Source organism: Crassostrea angulata, chromosome 8 (genome assembly GCF_025612915.1).
Source record: "Crassostrea angulata isolate pt1a10 chromosome 8, ASM2561291v2, whole genome shotgun sequence".
In the NCBI taxonomy this organism is placed as follows: Eukaryota; Metazoa; Mollusca; class Bivalvia; order Ostreida; family Ostreidae; genus Magallana; species Magallana angulata.
Genome location: NC_069118.1, coordinates 13,739,296 through 13,761,370, shown reverse-complemented (window position 1 = coordinate 13,761,370; position 22,075 = coordinate 13,739,296). Strand labels below are relative to the sequence as shown.

Below are 22,075 nucleotides of genomic sequence, written 5' to 3'. Positions count from 1 at the left end.
TATGAGTATCAAAGTGGAAATTTATTCATTAGCATAGCACAGTAATAATAAAAGGGACATAAAACAAGACAGGAAAAGGGGAACATACCATTCAGAATTGTTTTGGTAACGTGATCTTTGTAATTGCCGATATGACGTATTTTAGTTTAATGAAACTTGAAAACTAGACAAGAAATTGGAGAAATAAAACGAATAAATTGTATGAAAGGTAGCATTGTTTTCAACTCTTTTGGTTAGAAATTGTAAAAGATTTGTTATGACTATAATAACCTTGATTAAAATTTGAACTTTGAAAAGGAAATGTTCCGCATGTTAATAATTCACATTCATATATCTCTTCCTTCTCTAACGTTCATAGTGTTGATATATAAACAAGCATTTAAGTATCCAGTCAATAATTTAGAAGTTGAAATTTTACACAATTCCAATACTTTTAAATTTTTAAGTTCTTGTTTCTAGAAATGAGTTTTTAAAATACTTGCATTTGTGTATAGTTATATTCAATCAATTAAAAATAACATTTTCAGGTTCCATATCTCTCAGCTTCAAAGGTTTTTTCATCGTAAAGATGTTATATGTCCTTAAAACTTTATAAATAAAGCGAATACAAAGACATTTATTGATTGTATCTATGCATTTTATAAAGTTATTGCAGAGTTGTCCACGTTGAATTTAAAGATATAAGTATACAAGTTGAGATTAATTTTTAAAAAAGTTGCCCCGTTGCATCGGTGACTGGAACCCTATTACCTCTACGTAGTAGATTTCCGTGCAGCCACTAAACGAAGTAAGTCGTAGAATAAATGATAGTGATAAAAACAATAGAATACTAATTGCATGTAAATGTGTCTATATAAAAAAAAGATTTATGGTACGAAAGAAAAATGCCTCCGAATAGTTTAAAATTATCGAACACGGCTGGGGAACGGAGATAGTTAAGTACATATAATGCCTTTACACTCTCGATGTTTTGCATTCAAAATGTAATTTGTTTGTAGATCTTAATGTTGGTAATCATTTTTAATAACATAAAAAATCTTTAACCATAATAAAATGTTCAACCTACTCCTAGGTAGTATTTTTACCCTTTTATACGTATATTAGATGCTATTGTTAGTCTTGTCTTATGAATTCAAATTGGAATAGTTGGATCTATTCTTAATGAAGTTAAATAATGTATCAATACATTAATACTTAAATAGTGTTCATTATTTGTCCACCTATTCCATTCAAACTTCCATTAATAACATGTTTACTCACAACCATTCTGTTACAAATCACCCTCTTATACAGACAACATAACATACCTCTTTTTTGAGTGACATTTTGTTTCTCTAGTTTATTCTTTTCCACGTTGATTCTTGGATTAAGAATCATGCAGTAAGGACACGCATCACTAGTCCTCAAGCGGGTACTTTTATCTGTAGAGGTGTTCAACGAGGTACAAGTATCTTTTCCCGCATCAACACCTGAACAGGTAATATCGAAGCACATTGTCAGAAAACAAAGTTCAAATGTCTTTTTCCGTGACTTTTCTATTCCATGCTGTGTATTTTCACTTAAGTTGTTTGCTGAAATTAAACAACGAGCTTAATTTTTGAAAATGACCCACCCGATAGATACGTTACATATCTTTAGGATCATGTAAACTTTTTATTGAAAATTATTTTAATGTTTATAGTAATATGGAATGCTACTTTGAATAAAGCACCACTACATTTTTTACCTTTAAAATATGTCCTATGCGACGAATTTAATATTTCCAACAGGTCCCAAATATCCCTGTAATTTAAACAAAACCATTTTAGATAGATCTAGATAACAGTTTTAGAGTTGGTCGATGTAAAAGAGCGATTTAAAGTAGATGAAGTTATGAAAGCTACAGTTGTAAAATGATAGGAATACTTACAGTGTTTTATTTTTGTCTAGGTTATCTAAAGGATTATCACATTGTGGTCCCTGCACATTTTTATACAAAATTTCACCTGGGAAGCACAAATATAAATATTATTTCTGATTTATTCCATGCTGTGTATTCTGACTTGAGGTATTTGCTAAAATTAAAATTTTGAAAAATTTGGTATCTTTAGGATCATGTACACTTTTTAGAATTATTTTATGTTTATACAATGACTTTTTATAAAGCACAACTATTTTTTTACATTCAAAATATGTCCAATGGGACATGTTTAATATTTTTAACAGGTTCTGAGTATCTCTGTAATTTGAAAAAAGACCATTTTATATAGATCTAGATAACAAATCTACGGTTGATTGACGTAAAAGAGCGCTTTGAAATTGATGTAATGAGAGTAATGAGAGGTATAGTTGCTTTACTAACAGTGTTTTATTTTTGTGTAGGTTTTCAGGAGGATTAAAACATTCACTTCCGAGAACATTTTTATGCAACATTTCACCCACAAAACACCAGTTTATATGTATAAGTAACAGTGGTTTAAACTATTTGGAACCAAGGTTAATGTCCTTATGTGCAAAATTTGATATCAAATTACTTTGTTTCATAAAATAGATTCAGTTATTCTATATCAAGACATTGGAATTATGGTTGTTATTTGACGCAGAGCTTAATAAAAATATAGTTTCTTTTTATTAAGCTCTGCCTTAAAACTGCAACCGTGACAGATAATATATTATCTGTCACGGTTACTAATACAACTTAAGACAAATGTGGCATAGTGTATGTGACACGCCTTTTACCAGACTGAGTATAAGTTATTTATTTATATTCTTGCTTCGAATTATTTTCAACATTTTTCTTAAATCAATGATTTAAATAAGTAAATGTTTATAATTTTTTTTTAATTACAGATTGCTTTTTGAAATATATATGTTCATTCATGTCTATACCAAATTAGATTTGCTCTCATTTACAAACAAGCTTAAGTTTTTGTTTTCTGCAACGGAACAAAATATCCTCTCTTGTTCCCGGTGGTCATTTCAACGTTGAAACAACGTTGTTTCAACGTCAGGCATCGTCGTTGAATCAACGTTGATAAAAATGTTACATATGGAAGCTGATGCAACGTTGAAAATATAACGTTGTTTGAACGACAAATTCAACGTTGATTCAACGTACAAATGGTGATGAAATCCTGGTTGAAAATGTGTCGATATAACGTTGAAAAAACGTTAAAATAAGTGAATGTTCTTTGTAAGATGTTGCTCATAAACATATTTTTTTATTATGTTGTGCCGTTTTATGTATTCTGACACTTTATTTAAAAAAAAGGTATTAACCACTAGGTTAGTGTTTATTCAATCTTAAATTACTTTGTCTTGTAAATGAATTAACAACCAGCCAGTGTTACACATTAACCGCTACTCTTTACATGGAAAAAAGACCTTTCGATTTCTCTAATGGATAAAATAATGACAATGTATTGTGTTATTAAAAATGCCCTAATATATTTTAAAGAGCTATATATTAGAGAAAGCAACTTACCTAAAATAATTAAAGTTGTTATAGCTGCATTAGGCGCCATATTGAGGACAGATCTAGGGAACATTTTATAATGATCACTTGTATTTGTATACAATTTCCAGTTGTTTAGACTTGGGAATGTCCTTTTTAAATGCGAAATTTAAAATATAATCATCAAAATCTAAGTGGATATTGATTCATAAACATATCCGTCATGTATCGTCAACATTTTTTTTAAATATAATAACATTGTAAGAAAATTAAACTTCGGGAAGGAAATGTTAAACATGATAATAATTCACATTTACGTATATTTTCCTTCTTTAACGTTCCAAGTCTATGTCTAAATCAACCTTTATATAAAATATAATTTCACACTTCATTTTCATTTTTTGTCTTTTTACCTGTTAAAACATTGAATTCATTTTCCATCCTTGTTGTATATTGAATGCAATAAACATATTTGATATGTTTTAAATTTTTAAGACCTTGTTTTCTACAGAATTGAAGAACTTTTCCAATACTTGCTTATGTGTACATTTTCATTCGATTAAAAACAAAATTTATTTTATTGCCGATATGACATATTTCGTTTTAATGAAACATGGAAACTGGTCAATTGTTAACTAAAACGTACAAATTGCATGATAAGAGGCAATGTGTTGAACTCTGTTAGTTAGAAACCGTGAAATTATTTTTATGACTATAATAACATGGTATGGAAATTGAACTTTGGACAGGATATGTAACGCATGCTAATAATCCACATTTATGAAACTCTTGATTCTTTTACTTTCATTGTGTCGATGTAATTTCACAAAAACATTTTCATTGTTTGTCTTCTAGACATTTTACCTGTGAAAACATTGAATTAATTTTCATCCTTGTTGTATATTAAATGGGATAAACCTATTAAATATGTCTTAAATTTTTGTAGTCTTGTTTTCTACAAAATTTACTTGTCTAATACTTGCTTTTGTGTACAGTCATTTTCATTCGATTAAAAATAAAATTTAAAGGATCTTTGGTCCTAAGCCCTAACGCATTGTTTTCATCATTAAAATATTATATGTCCTTCATACTTTATGAATGATAAGAAATAACGTCTTTATGTTATCCATGCGTTTTACAAAGTTTTGCTTGTACACGATGGATAATGGAAAAATATGCAAACTGAGATCAAATTAAAAAAAAATCTCCATCGGTGCATCGTTGTGTTGGACTCCATTACTCTAAATGTAGAAGATCTCCGTGGATCAGTAAGCCAATCATTTCGTTGAATAACTGATTATTATATAAACACTAGAAGACCAATTAAATTTGTCAGATTTTTGGTACGAATAAAGAATCCGTATAGTTTAGACTTGTCAAACAAGGCTGAGGGTAGGGGATGTACATGTGATAATGCTACACTTTCCATCTAACAGTGGTTAAAACTATGTCTTTGAGACACAATTATGATCTAATTTGCAACATTTTATATCAAATCATTTGTGTTAAAAAATTAAAATCAGTTATTTTATATCAAGACGCTGGAATTGTAATTGTAGATTTTTGGCAAAGCTTAATAACAAATGTATGTTATCTTTTACGCTTACCAGTCAAAGGTACACATATACATAAATAGACAAATATGACAAAGTATGTGACACACTTATTATTAGTTAGTTATTACTATTCTTACTCATCATCAGTTTCAACATTTTTCCTATATCAATGATTAAGTTAAGCAAATGTTTAGATAACCTCTGATTCTTTAATTACAGGTCCTTAAATTACGTTTTTTAATCTCTATACCAGATTAAAATGACTCTCAATGACAAACAAGTTTTCAAACACTGCAAACCGCTCCCCCAACCTAAAAAATCCCTCTTGTTACTATTCATTTAGTTTGTAATTTGTCTTGTAAATAAATTGACAGCCAATCAATATATAAAATCAAACCACTGAACCGGTACCATTGGTATCTGAAAAAAAAACAACAACAAAAACAAAAGCAAATTGATGGGTAACCATTGACAATGCACAGTATATTTACAGTATTTATGTCCTAATGTAACGCATTGAGCTATACATTAGTAAAAAGTTTAAAAAAGTGCATATAATAAAATTAAAATAAATTGCAATAGCTGCATTAGGGCCATATTGAGGACAGTAGTAGGGGACTGTCTAAACTTGAGGGCGTTCTGTTAAAATACTTTATACCAAGTACAATCATGGAAATCAAAGTGGAAATTTATTCATTAGCACAGCACACTAATGATAAAAGAGACATACAACAGGACAGAAAAAGGAAACTTACGTTTTAGAACTGTTCTAATAACGTGATATTTGTAACTGCCGATATGACGTATTTTGTTTTAATGAAACATGAAAACTAGTATATGATAAAAAAAAAACCAAATAAATTACATAATAAGTAGAGTTGTTTTGAACTCTCTTGGTTATAAATTGTAAAAGATATCTTATGACTATAATAACCTTGAGTGAAAATTGAACTTTGAACAGGAAATGTTCCGCATGTTAATAATTTACATTCATGTATCTCTTCCTTCTTTAACGTTCATAGTGTCGATATATAAATCAATCTTTTAAGCATGAGGTCAATAATTTAGAATTTTAAATTTTACACAATTTCAATATTTTGACTTTCTATACTCTTTACTTTTTAAAACATTGAATTCATTTTCCATCTTTATTGAATATCAAATGTATTAAACATATTTGATATATTGTAATTGCTCATGTGTACGGTCATATTCATTCAATTAAAACTTACATTTTCAGGTTTCATGGCCCTCAGCCTCAAAGGTTTTATCATCGTAAACAGGTTATATGTCCTTCAAACTTTATAAACATAGTGAAATAAAAGGACTTTTATTGATGGCATCCGTGCATTTTATAAAGTTATTGCAAATTTCTCCACGATGGATATAAAGGAATAAATATACAAGTTGAGATTAAATTAAAAAAAAACATTTGCACCGGTGTACAAGTCGGTAGAACCCGATTACCTCTACGTAGTGGATTTCCGTGCAGCCATTAAACGAAGTATTTTGTAGAATAAGTGATCGTGATATAAACACTAGAAGACTAATTACATGTAAATGTGTCTATATAAAGGAGAGTTTTATGGTATGAAAGAAAAACGACTCCCGATAGTTTAAAATTATCGAACACGGCTAATCAACGGATATACATGTAGTTAAGTACATGTAATGCTCTTAAATCTTGATGTTTGCATTCAAAATATGATTTGTTTGTAGAACTTTATTTTGGTAATCATTTTCAATAACTTAAAACAATCCAAAAGCTTTCATTATAATAAAATGTTCAACCTTCTCCTAGGTAGTATTCTAACCCTTTATATGTATATTAGATGGTATTGTTAGAATATTAGTCAAATGAATTCAAACTACATTAGTTTGATCCATTCTTTAATGAGATTAAATAATGTATCAAAACAAGAAGCTGGTAACTAAATACAATGTTAATACAACAATACCATTTATACTTATTAATAAATATTGTTAAATATTTGTCCACTTACTTTATTCACGCTTTCATTAAGTACATGTTTACTCCCAACCACCCTATTACAAATCATCCTTTTATAAAGACGACATAGCATACCTGTTTTTGAGTGGTATTTTGTTTCTCTAGTTTATTGTTTGCCCCGTTTATTCTTGTATTAAAAATCGTGCAGATGAGAGACGTGTCACCGGTCCTCAAGCCGATGTCTTTATCTGAAGTGGAGCTCAAGGAGGTAGCTTTTTTTGCATCATCACACGAACATTTAACATTGAAACACGTTGTCAGAAAACACAGTTCCAATGTCCTTTTCCGTTGAGGTGTCTGATCTATTCCACGCTGTGTATTCTGATTTGAGGTATTTGCTAAAATTAAAATTGAAAAAAAGTTTACATCCGATGGAAAAATTTCGTATCTTTAGGATCATGTACACTTTTTAGAATTATTGTTTTTGTTTATACAATGACTTTTAATAAAGCACAATTTTTTTTTGTTACCTTCAAAATATGTCCATTGGGACACGTTTAATATTTTCAACAGGTTCTGAATTTCTCTGTAATTTGAAAAAGATTTTAAATAGATCTAGATAACAAATCTACAGTTGATTGACGTTAAAGAGCGCTTTGAAATTGATGTAATGAGAGTAATGAGAGATATAGTTGCTTTACTTACAGTGTTTTATTTTTGTGTAGGTTTTCAGGAGGATTAAAACATTCACTTCCAAACACATTTTTATGCAACATTTCACCTACAAAACACCATTCTATATGTATAAGTAGCAGTGGTTTAAACTATTTGGAACCAAGGTTAATGTTCTTATGTGTAAAATTTGATATCAAATTACTTTGTTTCATAAAATAGATTCATTAAACTAATATCAAGACATTGGAATTATGATTGTTGTTTTGAGGCAGAGCTTAATAAAATATATAGTTTTTTTTTTTATTAAGCTCTGCCTCAAAACTTTTTTTTTATTACAGATTGCTTGTTGAAATATATATGTTCATTCATGTCTATACCAAATTAGAATTGCTCTCATTTACAAACAAGCTTAAGTTTTTGTTTTCTGCAAAGGAACAAAATATCCTCTCTTGTTCCCGGTGGTCATTTCAACGTTGAAACAACGTTGTTTCAACGTCAGGCATCGTCGTTGAATCAACGTTGATAAAAATGTTACATATGGAAGCTGATGCAACGTTGAAAATATAACGTCGTTTGAACGACAAATTCAACGTTGATTCAACGTAGAAATGGTGATGAAATCCTGGTTGAAAATGTGTCGATATAACGTTGAAAATACGTTAAAATAAGTGAATGTTCTTTGCAAGATGTTGCTCATAAACATATTTTTTTATTATGTTGTGCCGTTTTATGTATTCTGACACTTTATTTTTTAAAAAAAGGTATTAACCACTAGGTTAGTGTTTATTCAATCTTAAATTACTTTGTCTTGTAAATGAATTAACAACCAGCCAGTGTTACACATTAACCGCTACTCTTTACATGGAAAAAAGACCTTTCGATTTCTCTTATGGATAAAGATTGACAATGTATTGTGTTATCAAAAATGCCCTAATATAGTCTAAAGAGCTATATATTAGAAAAAGCAACTTACCTAAAATAAACAAAATTGTTATTGCTGCATTAGGCGCCATATTGAGGACAGTGCTAGGGAACATTTGATAATGGCTACTTGTATTTGTATACAATTTCCAGTTGTTTAGACTTGGGAATGTCCTTTTTAAATGCGAAGTTCAAAATATAATCATTAAAATCAAAGTGGATATTGGTTCATAAACATATCCGTCAAATATCGTCAATTATCGTTAATTATAGCTACACATATACATAATTAGACAAATTTGACATAGTGTATGAGACACACATATTATTAGTTAGTTATTTCTATTCTTACCTCTCATAAATTTCAATATTTTTTCTTATATCAATGATTAAATTAAGTAAATGTTTAGATAACTTCTTATTCTTTTATTACAGGTTTTTAAATTACATTTTATCTCTATACCAGATTAAAATGACTCTTAATGACAAATGAGTTTTCGAACACTGCAAACCGCTCCTCACTCAACCTAAAAAATTTCCTTTTGTTTGTATTTATTTTGTTTATTATTTGTCTTGTAAATAAATTGAGAGCCAATCAATCTATAGAATCAAACCCAACTGGTACCATTGGTATCTTAAAAAAAAAACAAATTGATGGGTAACCATTGACAATGTACAGTATATTTACAGTATTTATGTCCTAATGTAACGTAAAGAGCTACGCATAAGTAAAAAGCAACTTACATATAATACATAAAATTGCAAAAACTGCATTAGGAACCACACTGAGGAGACATTTGATGATGATCACTCATGACTGTATATATTTTCAGCTGTCTAAACTTGAGGGCGTCCTGTTAAATGTTTTGTACCAAGTACAACCATGAGAGTCAAAGTGGAAATTTATTCATTAGCACAGCACATTAATAATTAAAGAGACATAAAACAGGACAGGAAAAATAGGAAACACGTTTCAGAACTGTTCTAGTAACATGTTTTTTATAATTGCCGATATGAAGTATTTCGTTTAAATGAAACATGAAAACTAGTAAATGCTGAAATAAAACGAATAAATTGCATGATAAGTAGCGCTGTTTTGAACTCTATTGGTTAGAAATTGTATAAGTTAATTTTATAACTATAATAACCTTGAATGAAAATTGAACTTTGGACAGGATATGGTACGCATGTAAATAATTCACATTCATATATATCTTCCTTCTTTAACGTTCATAGTGTTAATATGAACATCAATCAATTAAGCATCCAGTCAATGATTTACACAATTTCAATATTTTGACTTTTTATACACTTTACTTGTTAGAACATTGAATTTTCCATCTTTATTGAATATCAAATGTATTTAACATATTTGATATGTTTTAAATTCTTAAGTTCCTGTATCTACACTGGATTTTTAAAAGACTTGCGCATGTATACAGTCATATTCATTCAATTAAAAATGACATATTCAGGTTCCATGGCCCTCAGTCTCAAAGGTTTTATCATCGTAAGGATGTTATATGTCCTTACAACTTTATAAATAAAGTGAAATAAAAAGACATTTATTAATAGCATCCGTGCATTTTATAAAGTTACTGCAAAGTTGTCCATGATGGATATAAAGGAATAAATATACAAATTGAGATTTAAAAAAAATGGTTGCAGCGGTGCATCAGTGGCTCGAACTCCATTACCACTACGTAGTAGACTTCCGTAGACTTCCGTGCAGCCACTTAACGAATTATTACATAGAATAAGTGATCGTGATATAAACACTAGAAGACTAATTACATGTAAATGTGTCTATATAAAGGAGAGTTTTATGGTATGAAAGAAAACGCCTCCGAATAGTTTTAAATGATCGAACACGGCTGAGGAACGGAGATAGTTAAGTACATGTAATGCCTTTACACTCTCGATGTTCTGCATTCAAAATATGATTCGTTTGTAGATCTTAATGTGGGTAATCATTTTTAATAACTTAAAACATCTTTCATCATAATAAAATGTTTAACCTACTCCTAGGTAGTATTTTAACCCATTAAATGTTTATTAGATGCTGTTGTTAGTCTTGTTTCATGAATTCAAATTGGAATAGTGTGATCTATTCTTAATGAAGTTCAACAATGTATCAAAACAACAAGTTGGAAACTAAATGAAATGTTAATGAACCAATACATATAAATATTTAAATATTGTTAATTATTTATCCACTTACTTTATACAAACTTTCATGTTTACTCACAACCATTCTGTTACAAATCACCCTTTTATACAGACGACATAGCATTACCTCTTTTTGGAGTGGTATTTTGTTTCTCTAGCTCGTTCTTTGCCCTGTTTATTCTTGTATTAAGAATCATGCAATGGAGAGACTAGTCAACGGTCCTCAATCGGGTTATTTTATCTGTAGTGGAGCTCAAGTAGGTAGCTTTCTTTGCATCAACACACGTACAGTTAACATCGAAACACGTTCTCAGAAAACACATTTCCAATGTCCTTTTCCGTGGAGGTGTCTGATCTGTTCCGCGCTGTGTATTCTGACTGATGTTCTTTGCTGAAATTAAATTACGAACTGAATTATTAAACATTATACACCAGGTATATACATTAGGAATTGACAGGATCATGTACGTTTATTAAATTAGTTTTATGTTAATACGTATAAAATGCTATTTTGAATAGGGCACCACTATATTTCAACTTCAACATACGTCCAAATGCGGCACGTTTAATATTTTCATCAGGTTCTGAATACTCCTGTAATTTAATTAAGACTTTTCAAATATATCTAGAAAACAGATCTACAGTTGATTGATGTAAAAGAGCGCTTTGAAATTAATGTAATGAGAATAGTGAGAGGAACAGTTGTAAAATGATAGCTATGCTTACAGTGTTTTCTGTTTCTTGAGTGGGTTTTCTAGAGGATTATAACATGATGATCCCTGCACATTTCTATACAAAACTTCACCTAGAAAACCCTGATATATGTATGAGTAACAGTGGTTGAATCTATTGTTTGAAGAATGCTTAGTGTTATATTTAAAATTTGGTATACTCAGCTTAATTAAAAAATGCATGTTATTTGTCAGGCTTTCTAGTCAGTGCTACAATGTACTAATGTACGTACTATGACAGTATGACGATATGATATAGTATATGTGTCACGCTTTAATAAAATATTCTTACCTCTTAAATTTCCAAAAATTTCCTTTATCAGTTCAATAAATAGGTATTTATATAAACTCTTAATCTTTTAATTACAAGTATTTGTTTGCTTTTTGAATGAAATTCATTTATCCTGAATAAATTGACAGCCAGCCAATGTTAACAGTGTGCCCTTTTATCAAATATGACATACTGTAACGTAAATAAGCTATACATTAGGCAAATGCAACGTACCTAAGATACAAAGAATTGCAAACACTGCCTTAGAAGCCATTTTGAGGACTGTTTAAACTTGATGATGTGTTGTTTAACGCGGTATGTCAAGTTCAAAGATATGAATCAAAGTAAATGTTGATTTATATGCTTTGTCGTTGTCTTTGGTAATTTCCGACATGACATACTTTGATTTAATGAAACATGCAAATTAGTGAATTGTTTTTAAAAAGTATTAATTGTTTTAAACTCAATTTATCATCCATCGTAAAAGTTATATTTAGGACTAAAACCTTGTATGAAAATTGAACTTTGAACAGGAAACGTTATTCGTGGTTATTATCCACGTTAATGTATTTTTTCCTTCTTCCTTCTTTAACGTTCATTTAAGAAATAAACAACGTTATTTAGTGAACATGGCGTTAGGAAATGCAACAGCTCTGCTGGCATATTCCATAATTCGCGCTAGCGTCAGAATTTAATATATTTTTAATCAAATTAACCTTATTCTCTATGCATTATCATTTGTCCTACTTCTTTTTGTGTACAATTATGTCGTTTCACTAAAAATAACAGTTTACGTTATTTATGCTGTAAATTCTAACACACGAGTACCAATTATTGCCGAAGGATAAACATTTTTTATATGTTTCTCTTTTAGTATAAACTGCCATGTGAAAGTTTTTATTCATATTTCTGCATTTTTTCATTTATATAACTTGAATGAAGTTTTTTTTTTTATATCAAAACCATATAAAATGATTTACTTTTGATTAAAATCAAACCCCGTCGATGACCTTCGTTAAACAAGAAGTCAAGTGCCCGTTATTGCCATTTATATATTTTTGTCAGTATTCAGTAATTATCGGTAAATAAGCCGAACATTTTTAAGGATCTCACAATGTAAGACAATTGAAAGATTTTAAAAGCAAAATTTAATTCATAAATGCAGTTTAAAAAAAATATATACGTAATATTTTTGTTAATGTCCCTGGGATTGCATGCACAGAAAATAACAACAAACAGAAGAACATGTGTTTTACAGGACTTGCGACAAATGAATCGCTGGAGGTACAGTCCCGCTATGACAATTGATGTCTAACGATTTGCAAAGCTCTGACAAACACTGGTACACCAGCAGTCACAAATTACCCGCGAAAACCAGCTGTTAAAACGTTTTTCGCCGTGCTGAATGTTGTGTGGGGTCACCTTGCTAGAACAGGAAGAACACAATTTGGTTTCAACTAACACATTGACTTTAGAAGAACTGGAAGTTGGGTAGTCAATATCATTTGGATACTTTGATATATACATATTTCTTTAGAATTTATATTTTTAATAATGTGCACCCCTTCTACACTTGTATCAAACAGCTATAGAAATACTTTAAATGCATTTATAATTTTCCTGAAGGTCTTGAAAAGATGACTGCAAAATTAAACATTTGTGGTTGAGAGGAACTTGTACCCTGGATAAGGAGAACCCTGTTCTTGGAATAAGAGTCCTTATTTTGAAGTCATATTTGGTATGAATTCTTTTAGTGAATCAATACCCTGAAATAAAAAAAAATCTGATGAGTTATTTTTATTATTTTCAAGGTCACACTTTTATGTTCATAATAAAAGCAGATGGACTTGCTATGTGAAATGCCCAATATTTTTCACTGATGTTTGAGGATCCTTGACATTCAAGATGTTACTTTTACTTTTTATGACCGTATGTCACAACATGGCGAACCTAACCCATTGTGAAACTTTTTTTGTTACCAAACTCGGGTGCCTATCTCTATAGTGCAGAGGGTATGACTTTGATCTCCCACAGGTCCCAAGATCAATATAGCGTTGGCTTTTGTTTTTATGAAAAGTTGATTTTTCCAATTAATCACCCCCCATCATTTTGAAGTCAAAAAATGCATGCTTAAATTTCATATCTTGAATGAATATAGAAATAGGACTTGTATTACAAACTTTTTCAGGGGTGTGAAAGTCCCTTAATATTGTCAATCATGAATTATACTCTCTTTCTATTTATGAAAATCATTGTGCCTGTTATAACTATAACTAACAGTGAATCCACAGCGATTGGTATTTGGACTAGGTTAAAATGTAACGAGGATTTTTCAAGTCTTAACTCCTTTCAAGTTTAGACATGTCCAGTTAAGATTACACAGATACCTTGCAACCAGATTAATTGTAAATATTCAGATTTTTATTTTTTTCTCAGAAGACTGCATGGTGAAAATTGGAGTAAAAATGAGTTCGACATGTGGCAAATTAATTCATATAGATGCACACTGTTACACATAAAATATGAAGTTGATCAGAGAACCTTGCTCCAACCACCTTTTGCATGGTTTTCTCGTAGACATGCTCTTATGACATTAGTTTTATTGTATTATTATTTCGTAGACAATGGATTAATGCATTTAGCCATGCATTGTCATTCATCATGCAAGTTGTTTAAAGTATAAAGTATTACTTTAGAAAAAATCTTATCTTTGAAAAATAGAAAAAAATCGATAAATTCATAAAACGTGTTAAAGAAGATGTTTTCTTTACACATATTTTAAGGGAAATTTCTATTAATGCATTTAGCGACTTATCAAAATTAAGCAGAAAGCTCATAAAATTGAAGAATAAAAAATATGCTTCATATAATTGGTAATATTTACGATGTTTACTCTCCGAAGTATTGCAGGAAGATTTTATGTGATGTTTATTCGACAAACAAGAAATCAATGCACCTCTTTTTAGTCTTTGGTATTCAGAATGTTAAAGTAATATTTTTGTTAATTAAAAGTCACAAGTTTTTTTTAAACAAGTATAAATCCGTCAATGATATTTAGTTGTTCAAACAATCTCCCCCAGAAAAAAAAAATGTTTCAATCAATTGTGTAATATGTGAATCAATAAGAAAAAATAATTAACTTTTTTTGCAAGCAAACAGTTAAAACGATTAGTTGATAGCAGTTTACTTTATTTTAGTTCCGAAACCCAATAGTATACGCAAGTAGTTTTCTTTAATTAATAACCAAAAAAAACATGTCTCCATTCGGAAGTACTCGAGATACCTTGCCCAATTTTTCAACGTTATAATTCGGGCTTAATTATGGCTGATGTAATGCAAAATCCCCATTGAGTTTCTATTTTTAGCCGGGTATTGAAACCTGACAAGCTAGAGAGGGCGTTTCAAAAGGGAAATCTTAGGATTTTTTCATACCATTGAATGTTCATCGTTTGAATCAAATTTGCAGAAAATGTCACTAAATAAAACTCTCACTAGTTTTATAACATTAACATTGCTTGAAAAAACTAATATTGATACACAGATGGGTTCTATTAAACTATATTATTGCTACATACAGCGATGTTACATGTATAGATAAGTTGTGCTTAATTTTCAAGTTTATTTAGATAAATGATATGCTTATTCGAAAAATTCCCATGAGAAAATGTATACCAAACCACCTGTTTATTTTTTTTATATATTAAGAAAGATGATAACAATTTTGGTATATTCGTATATATTTAAACGATGCACGTATCATTGTGTTGTTCTCAAGAATACCAGAATAGTAAATATGTATATCATAAGATTTGGGTATTGCTTCAAATTACTTTTTGGTAAGTACTGAAAGTAGATTTTGAACATGTCATTGCTGATTAAATTAAATGAAAATTGAATAATTTATATATGTTTAAAAGAAAAATGTTTTAATACGCTGCAGATTCAATTCGTTTGAAGATATTGGTCATGTGCATGATGCAGATCTCATACACAACAGCTTTCAACTATGTAGGGTGGGTATGTTTTTTTTAATAAGCAATGTTCTGTATGTTTTAGCAAAAACAGATTCTTTTAGACTTGCTTATTATGTTAAGTATATTTCTAAAATTCATTTGACTTTAGGACATACAGTTATCAAGACGTCGTTTCATTCTTAACAAGTGACAAACAATATTTATGGGGTTTTTTTTCGAGTGATTTATCTTTTTTTCATAACAAGTAAATGATTTTCAGACAGTGGCCATTCTAAATCTGACTTCTGTCAGATTCATACAAATCTGGTGGGTGATGGTTCAGCTGAATCCAAAATCACTGAAGTGGAATTCAAATACTTTGCTATTGACATAAATAAGACGTTTGAACAAAGTTTCACTACATGTTATTCCAAAGAACATTTGCAAATGGTGGTGATAAGCCTGCATTGCAACGGAATGATCGGTAATTTATTAGATTTATAAAGAATTGTAAGTTTATTTTTAAACAAATGAAAATATTGAAAGCACACATTTTAGATGTAACATATACATATAACATTGACGTAGAAAAAAAATAATTGCATCAAATATTTCTTTTGATTTTGAAATGTTATAGACGTCAAACTTGCAGATGATATGCTGAACATGAAAGCTCCTATGATACCACTTTTTTTCTTAAACCAAATACCGTATATCTTAATATCAAGTTTTCCTTTCAGTGTTGAATACGTCTCTATGGTATTTAAATTTGCTTGAAGATGTTAATTACTGTATAGTTATATAATAACGTTTGATTATTAATAAGTATATGAATAAAAATATTATTCTTAATTAATAAATTAATCTTTCATCAATATTTCAGCTGAGCTTATATTAAACGAACCTTGCATAAAAGATCAGAAATGTACTGGAAAAGAAAATATCCAAAGGTGCCTTTGCAAGCACAGCATGTTCTCTCTGTATATGCCAAGATGTTGAGTTATCAACATGTAACTACAGCTTATGTTTCTACATTGTAGTGTGAAACACAGTAAAGTAAAAGCATTTTGTCATTTATCACTAGTAATCAAGCCATCATAAGAAAATTGTATTATGAAATCAATTTCATATTAACAAAAAAAATAGGATAATGAAAGTAATTAAAATCCATGTTTTGATTTGAAAATTATTTATTGTGTGTATAATTAGAAATGGACAAGTGTTCTAAAATACAGCCCGCATTTTCTCTAGAAGTATATATTAAACGGATTTTATCGATTGTTATTACAGCACACCACCGAGAAGTAATAACGGAGACAAAGGCTTGCAGCTGTGTAAAAGGTACGTACAGCCAAGAAATAATCCAATAGAGTCAAATTGTAAAATTTCTCAAATAGAAAAAAAGTAAAAAAAAAATATACAGAAGCCCACATAAACGAAACTAAGACTGTGTCATTTATGTCCGAAACATTACGGGACATTATGGGACAGACACAAAATATTTTACTTGAAGTAAAAGTAAATATTTTTTTATACACATAGCTCGGGATTCTGATGAGATTAGTTGACATTAATCCTAAGGTTTAGAAGTATAAGTAAACAAAGAAAGGAAATCAGTATCAATAAAGAAACAAACAATAGAACCTACATTTATTTCGTAACAGTCCGTACATGAACAATATGCTGAGCAAGAAGGCATTTGCAATATCGGTCCACTCACATCTTTGTGAAATGAAATATAGCATTAGTAAACATCAATTAATGAATGAACCAAATTGTTTACCTTGTTCAATATATCAATCTTTCGGTTGGTGTATAATTCACAATGTCAGGATGAAAAAAAATAAGAGAAAATATATAAAAAACATCTAATCAATGATTTAGTATAAAGGGACATAACTCTTAAAATTGTTAACGCAAAACTTCCTGCATATGACCTCTTTACTTTGATTTAAACAACAAATTTTTAAATTCAAAAGTACCAAAATTTGCAGGAAAATGGTAGAATTAAAATTCTTGGTAAAATTCACATCTACACATTGTGTCTTAAAAACATTTAACTATAAAGATTTACGTAAATGTATGCTGCAATGAAAGATAATTTCCGCTGATAAAGTGCTAATGGCGTCAATGGTGTTAGTGGCTATATTCACGATGTTGTCAAAATTTCCTGGTAAAATGCACATCAACACATTATGTCTTAAGAACATGTAACTATAAACATTTACGTACTAAATGTTTGCTGCAATGAAAGTTCCGCTGACAAAGTGTTAATGGCGTGAATGGTGTAAATGATGTGCCTCAAGCGTACAAAGGAGTTGATTTTTTCTACGCTTCGGAGACGGGATAAATTCTGGTCACAGCTTCTGTTGGTATTTTGACAGTTTTGTTTCTATGACAATGGCATTTATTAAAATAAAATTAAAACCGAATTAACTGTGTAGAGAAAATATTTAACTGCAATATGTACAAAATCTACAACAGATGAAAATTATCGGTATATTGAATGGATAAAAGATAGTTGTTACTGATAATCGAGAGAGCTTACTCTCCTAATTATAGTAATTTTACTAATTGTGACAATGCAATGAACACAGTTTAGGATTTTAAAACATTTAAATTTGATATGATATATTTGGTAAACACACAGTCTTTTAATTTGATATACATATATCAGTACATTTGAATAATTAACGGTAATTGTAATCAATATCAGACACATAATTCTCTTAAGAAACATTAAACCATCTACATGTCAATATTTTGCTTTTCTACTTCTTAAACTACAAGGTTTTTACTTAGTTTTGTTGGCAAATTCAATAAATGAATTTCAATATCCATGTTTTTCCTTTAATAAACCTATAACCTTCTCTCCGCCCCACCCCCTCCCCCCCACAAAAAAAAAACACAAACAAAAACAAAAACATAACATACATGTAACTCTTCCAACGTTCGTACGTTAACAATATTTTATGTGGAAAAATACCCAAATTGACTTTTCCTTAAATTTGTTAAGATTTCCTTGTTGAACCTAAGATGTTTATTAATTTTTTTTTCGCTTGTTGTAATTGCCGGTAGCACGATCCGGATAAGCAAAGACAAACATTAAAGTCATACTGGTATATGATAATGTCTCCAAACAATTTGACCACTCGACAGCCAGGGATTTGAAATCTAAATGAAATATAATTGTTTTAGTGTTTTGAGTGTTTTAGACTACTGCGTAGATACATAGATAAATCGGATCAATGACCAACACAAACTTTGACTTTATGATCTATTTCACCTTTATCATGCAGTTTATATTATTTGAAAGCGGAGACAATCAATATTCTAGTCCTTCGAAATGCGAAGTTGAATTCCCAATATTTCTGGCGATTCTCCCACGGTAAATTGTATATGGTGTAAATGTACTTTTTTGATGAATAAATCTTACAATCCTTTAATAAATAAATTATCAGTTACATTAAGGTTATTTTCTCATCTTTATCATCAAAATACATGTAATTATAAATAATGATTATGTATCTGTAAATAAAAGATGTGCAAATCATACGCTAACATACTAATTGATAGTCGATGGAATTTGTTTTAGTTTCTTTAAGCTAACAAGGTATTAATTTTATAACATTTGTTAAATTTTAGAAAGACAGAATCAAACATCTGTGGCAGCGATGGTGTTGATTTTCTGTATTGTGATGTGCACAATATTTGTTTTAATTTTTACATTGAAATGAAGACAACTATACACAGAGAGGTCAATGACAAATAGGTAAATAAAAAGATTGATTAAAAAAAACTTCGCAGAACTAGTAAACGACACTTTAATTGTGAAAAAAAAAAACACGAAAGCAAAATCTATAATTGATGGTTAATATGAAATATATTTTGGTGCACAATTTTAAATATGACAGTTTTTTTTAAATATTCAGATTAGTTATTTCTTCAAACCAAGGTTCCAATCGTACAGTTTAAACAGTGCCAGATTTACTATATTTGTGCTAATAATTTTCAATATATGAAAAACATGTCTCACCCTTTTTAATGTTTGTTAGGCTACTTATGTAAACGTATTGTATTTAGTGCGTACAATATTTGGCGGAAAATTATCTTTTTTCAAGCATTTTTGTGAGTGAATTTTAATAACTTTAATTCTATACTTTCTTATCTCTAATATATACTTGATTAGCTATGTATTTGGTATTTAATTGATCGGAAGTGTTTTTTTGCCAAAGAAGGCTAAAGTGAAAGCACAAACAAATATAACTCATTCTCAAATGGTATCCAAAAAAAAACCCCAGACAAACAAAAAAAGAAAACCAAAAAAAAAAACCAAAAAAAAAAAAAACCAAAAAAAAAAACCAAAACAAAAAAACAAACTAACAAACTAAAAACAAGTATGTCTTAAATGACAAAAACTATATCAGAATAAGAGTAAGAGTTTTGCAAATCAATTTAGAATGAATGCAAATCCATGTAATAATTCAGATTTTGAAATTCTTTTCAGGGTACATGGACATATTCATGAAACTTGGTGATGGCCCATCTGAAAACACCTGGAATCGGTCCTACTACATAAAAGGGCCCATTTAAATAATGTTGTACATAAACTCTATCAATAAGTTTTAAAATCCTGTACGTAGAAACATCCCCTTTATATATTTTTTAATGTTGACCTATGTGTTTTACTATCTTCTTCCGTTTATTCTCTGTCACCTCCATTACAAACCCCCAGAACAACCTGTCTTTCCCTGTACACATCCCATGCCTGCCCTTGTACGATTTGTGTGACGCTCTGTATTCGACCATATTCGACCTTCATCGATTTGTATGTATATTACCTCCTACAGGGTCTCAGACTGCTCATGAAAATCAAAAGCAAAAATGTTTTATTCAGTTACTCACGTTGATTTTTTTAATGATACATACCTCTTTGTAATCTATGAAACAATTATATAAATATCTCTGTAATAGACTCTGCTTGCTTATTTTGGGTTATAATTGTTATCCTCTTTATAACTTTTTTTTTTAATATTGTTTTCTATAGACCCATTTTCTGTGTACATTTTGATATCTTCTTAACTGCCGTAATGAAAAAAAGCAACTTAAGCCATAAGCCATAATTGATCAGAAAAGCTTTAGACCTTCTTTATACATGTAGTATCAAATACAAAATATCTTGACAATTTATTTGCAAATATATTGTTTACACTGTATAAAGATTTTCAAAATATTCTCCGCAATTTCTTAAGCTACATGTAAACATTGAGCTCCTTTTGGTGTTTCAGTTTTTGAAAATTATATTTGTTCCGTAAGATTTTTTTCCCTATTTATTCTATAGTAGAAATTCCACACCAACCTACTTTTGTTGCCAACTCTACCACCATTAATCATGATTAAAAAAAGTTTGAATCTGCACTACCTCTCAAATTGCAGATTTTCTGGTTTTTAATAATACTAACAAATGTTCAATAAATTTTAATCCCCCCTTTAAAGGGAACCTGACCCTTAAAATTATTTGAACAAATTTCTAAGCACTTCCTTCAAGAATGCTTTGTGTCAATTATGGTTGAAATTTGCCCAGTAGTTATGGAGAAGAAAATTAAACGTGTATGGTTAGAGGCAACGACAAAGACGACGACAGACCAAATTTTGATCAGTAAAGCACTAAATCTCACTAAAAGCTCACTTAAGCCATTTGCTTACATGTAGGTGTGCTAATATTTCTGTCATTAAGTCAATGATATTTGATGCTTTTCAAATGTGTTTGACCTTTGAACATAATAATGTTAACGCCAGTGCTGATACCAATAATCTTTCCATATTATGTGCTTTTAAAAAAATCATTTTCGGAAGAGGGGTGTATGCAACTTACCTTGGTGTGTACATTACATGAGAATTATGATAACCACCGTATGACATATCGACACAGAAAATCAGGTAATGTCAAACACACGCTTAAATTGCTTTACTCAAAATGGTCATTTTTCTATATGTATTGAGATTTACTTATACACATCATTTCAATGAAATTAAAAAAAAAATATGTATATGTTTTAATTGGTTATTTATGTCTTTTTAGTATTTGTATCATTTTTATTATTTTTTTTTGTACTTTAATTTATATATTTTTTATTTTTCTAGATTGTTTGCTAATATACTCTGTCCCAAGATATCCTCGATTCAAATTTTGCTTAATTAGTCAATATTTATAGATACCTCATAGTTCAAAACATGTTCATTCAAAAGTATGAAACATTTCCAAGATTTCTTTTTTGAAACGCCCCCTCTAGCTTATCAGGTTTCAATACAATGCTAAAAATGTAATGTCTACGGGGATTTTGTTCTGCAGTAAGCCTGGGTGATAACGTTGAAAAATTACGCGAGGTATTCCGAGTGACTTTCAAATAGAGAA

The 22,075-nt window shown here is 29.7% G+C and overlaps 1 protein-coding gene across 2 annotated transcripts; it reads right to left on the bottom strand.

The window, feature by feature from the left end:
* Window positions 1-1,146: 1,146 nt before the first annotated feature.
* LOC128157695 (uncharacterized) lies at window positions 1,147-8,728 on the bottom strand. Of its 2 annotated transcripts, XM_052820287.1 has the most exons (5): window positions 8,589-8,728; window positions 2,163-2,218; window positions 1,910-1,985; window positions 1,727-1,782; window positions 1,147-1,571 (listed from the first exon to the last, which is right to left on the bottom strand). In XM_052820287.1, the coding sequence occupies exons 2-5, from the start codon at window positions 2,185-2,187 to the stop codon at window positions 1,195-1,197; spliced, it is 534 nt and encodes a 177-aa protein (XP_052676247.1). In that variant the 5' UTR covers window positions 2,188-2,218; window positions 8,589-8,728; the 3' UTR covers window positions 1,147-1,194. The 2 variants fall into 2 exon arrangements, with proteins under 2 accessions (XP_052676247.1, XP_052676248.1); XM_052820288.1 differs by lacking the exon at window positions 8,589-8,728 and having other exon boundaries at window positions 2,163-2,303.
* Between the last annotated feature and the right edge of the window lie 13,347 nt (window positions 8,729-22,075).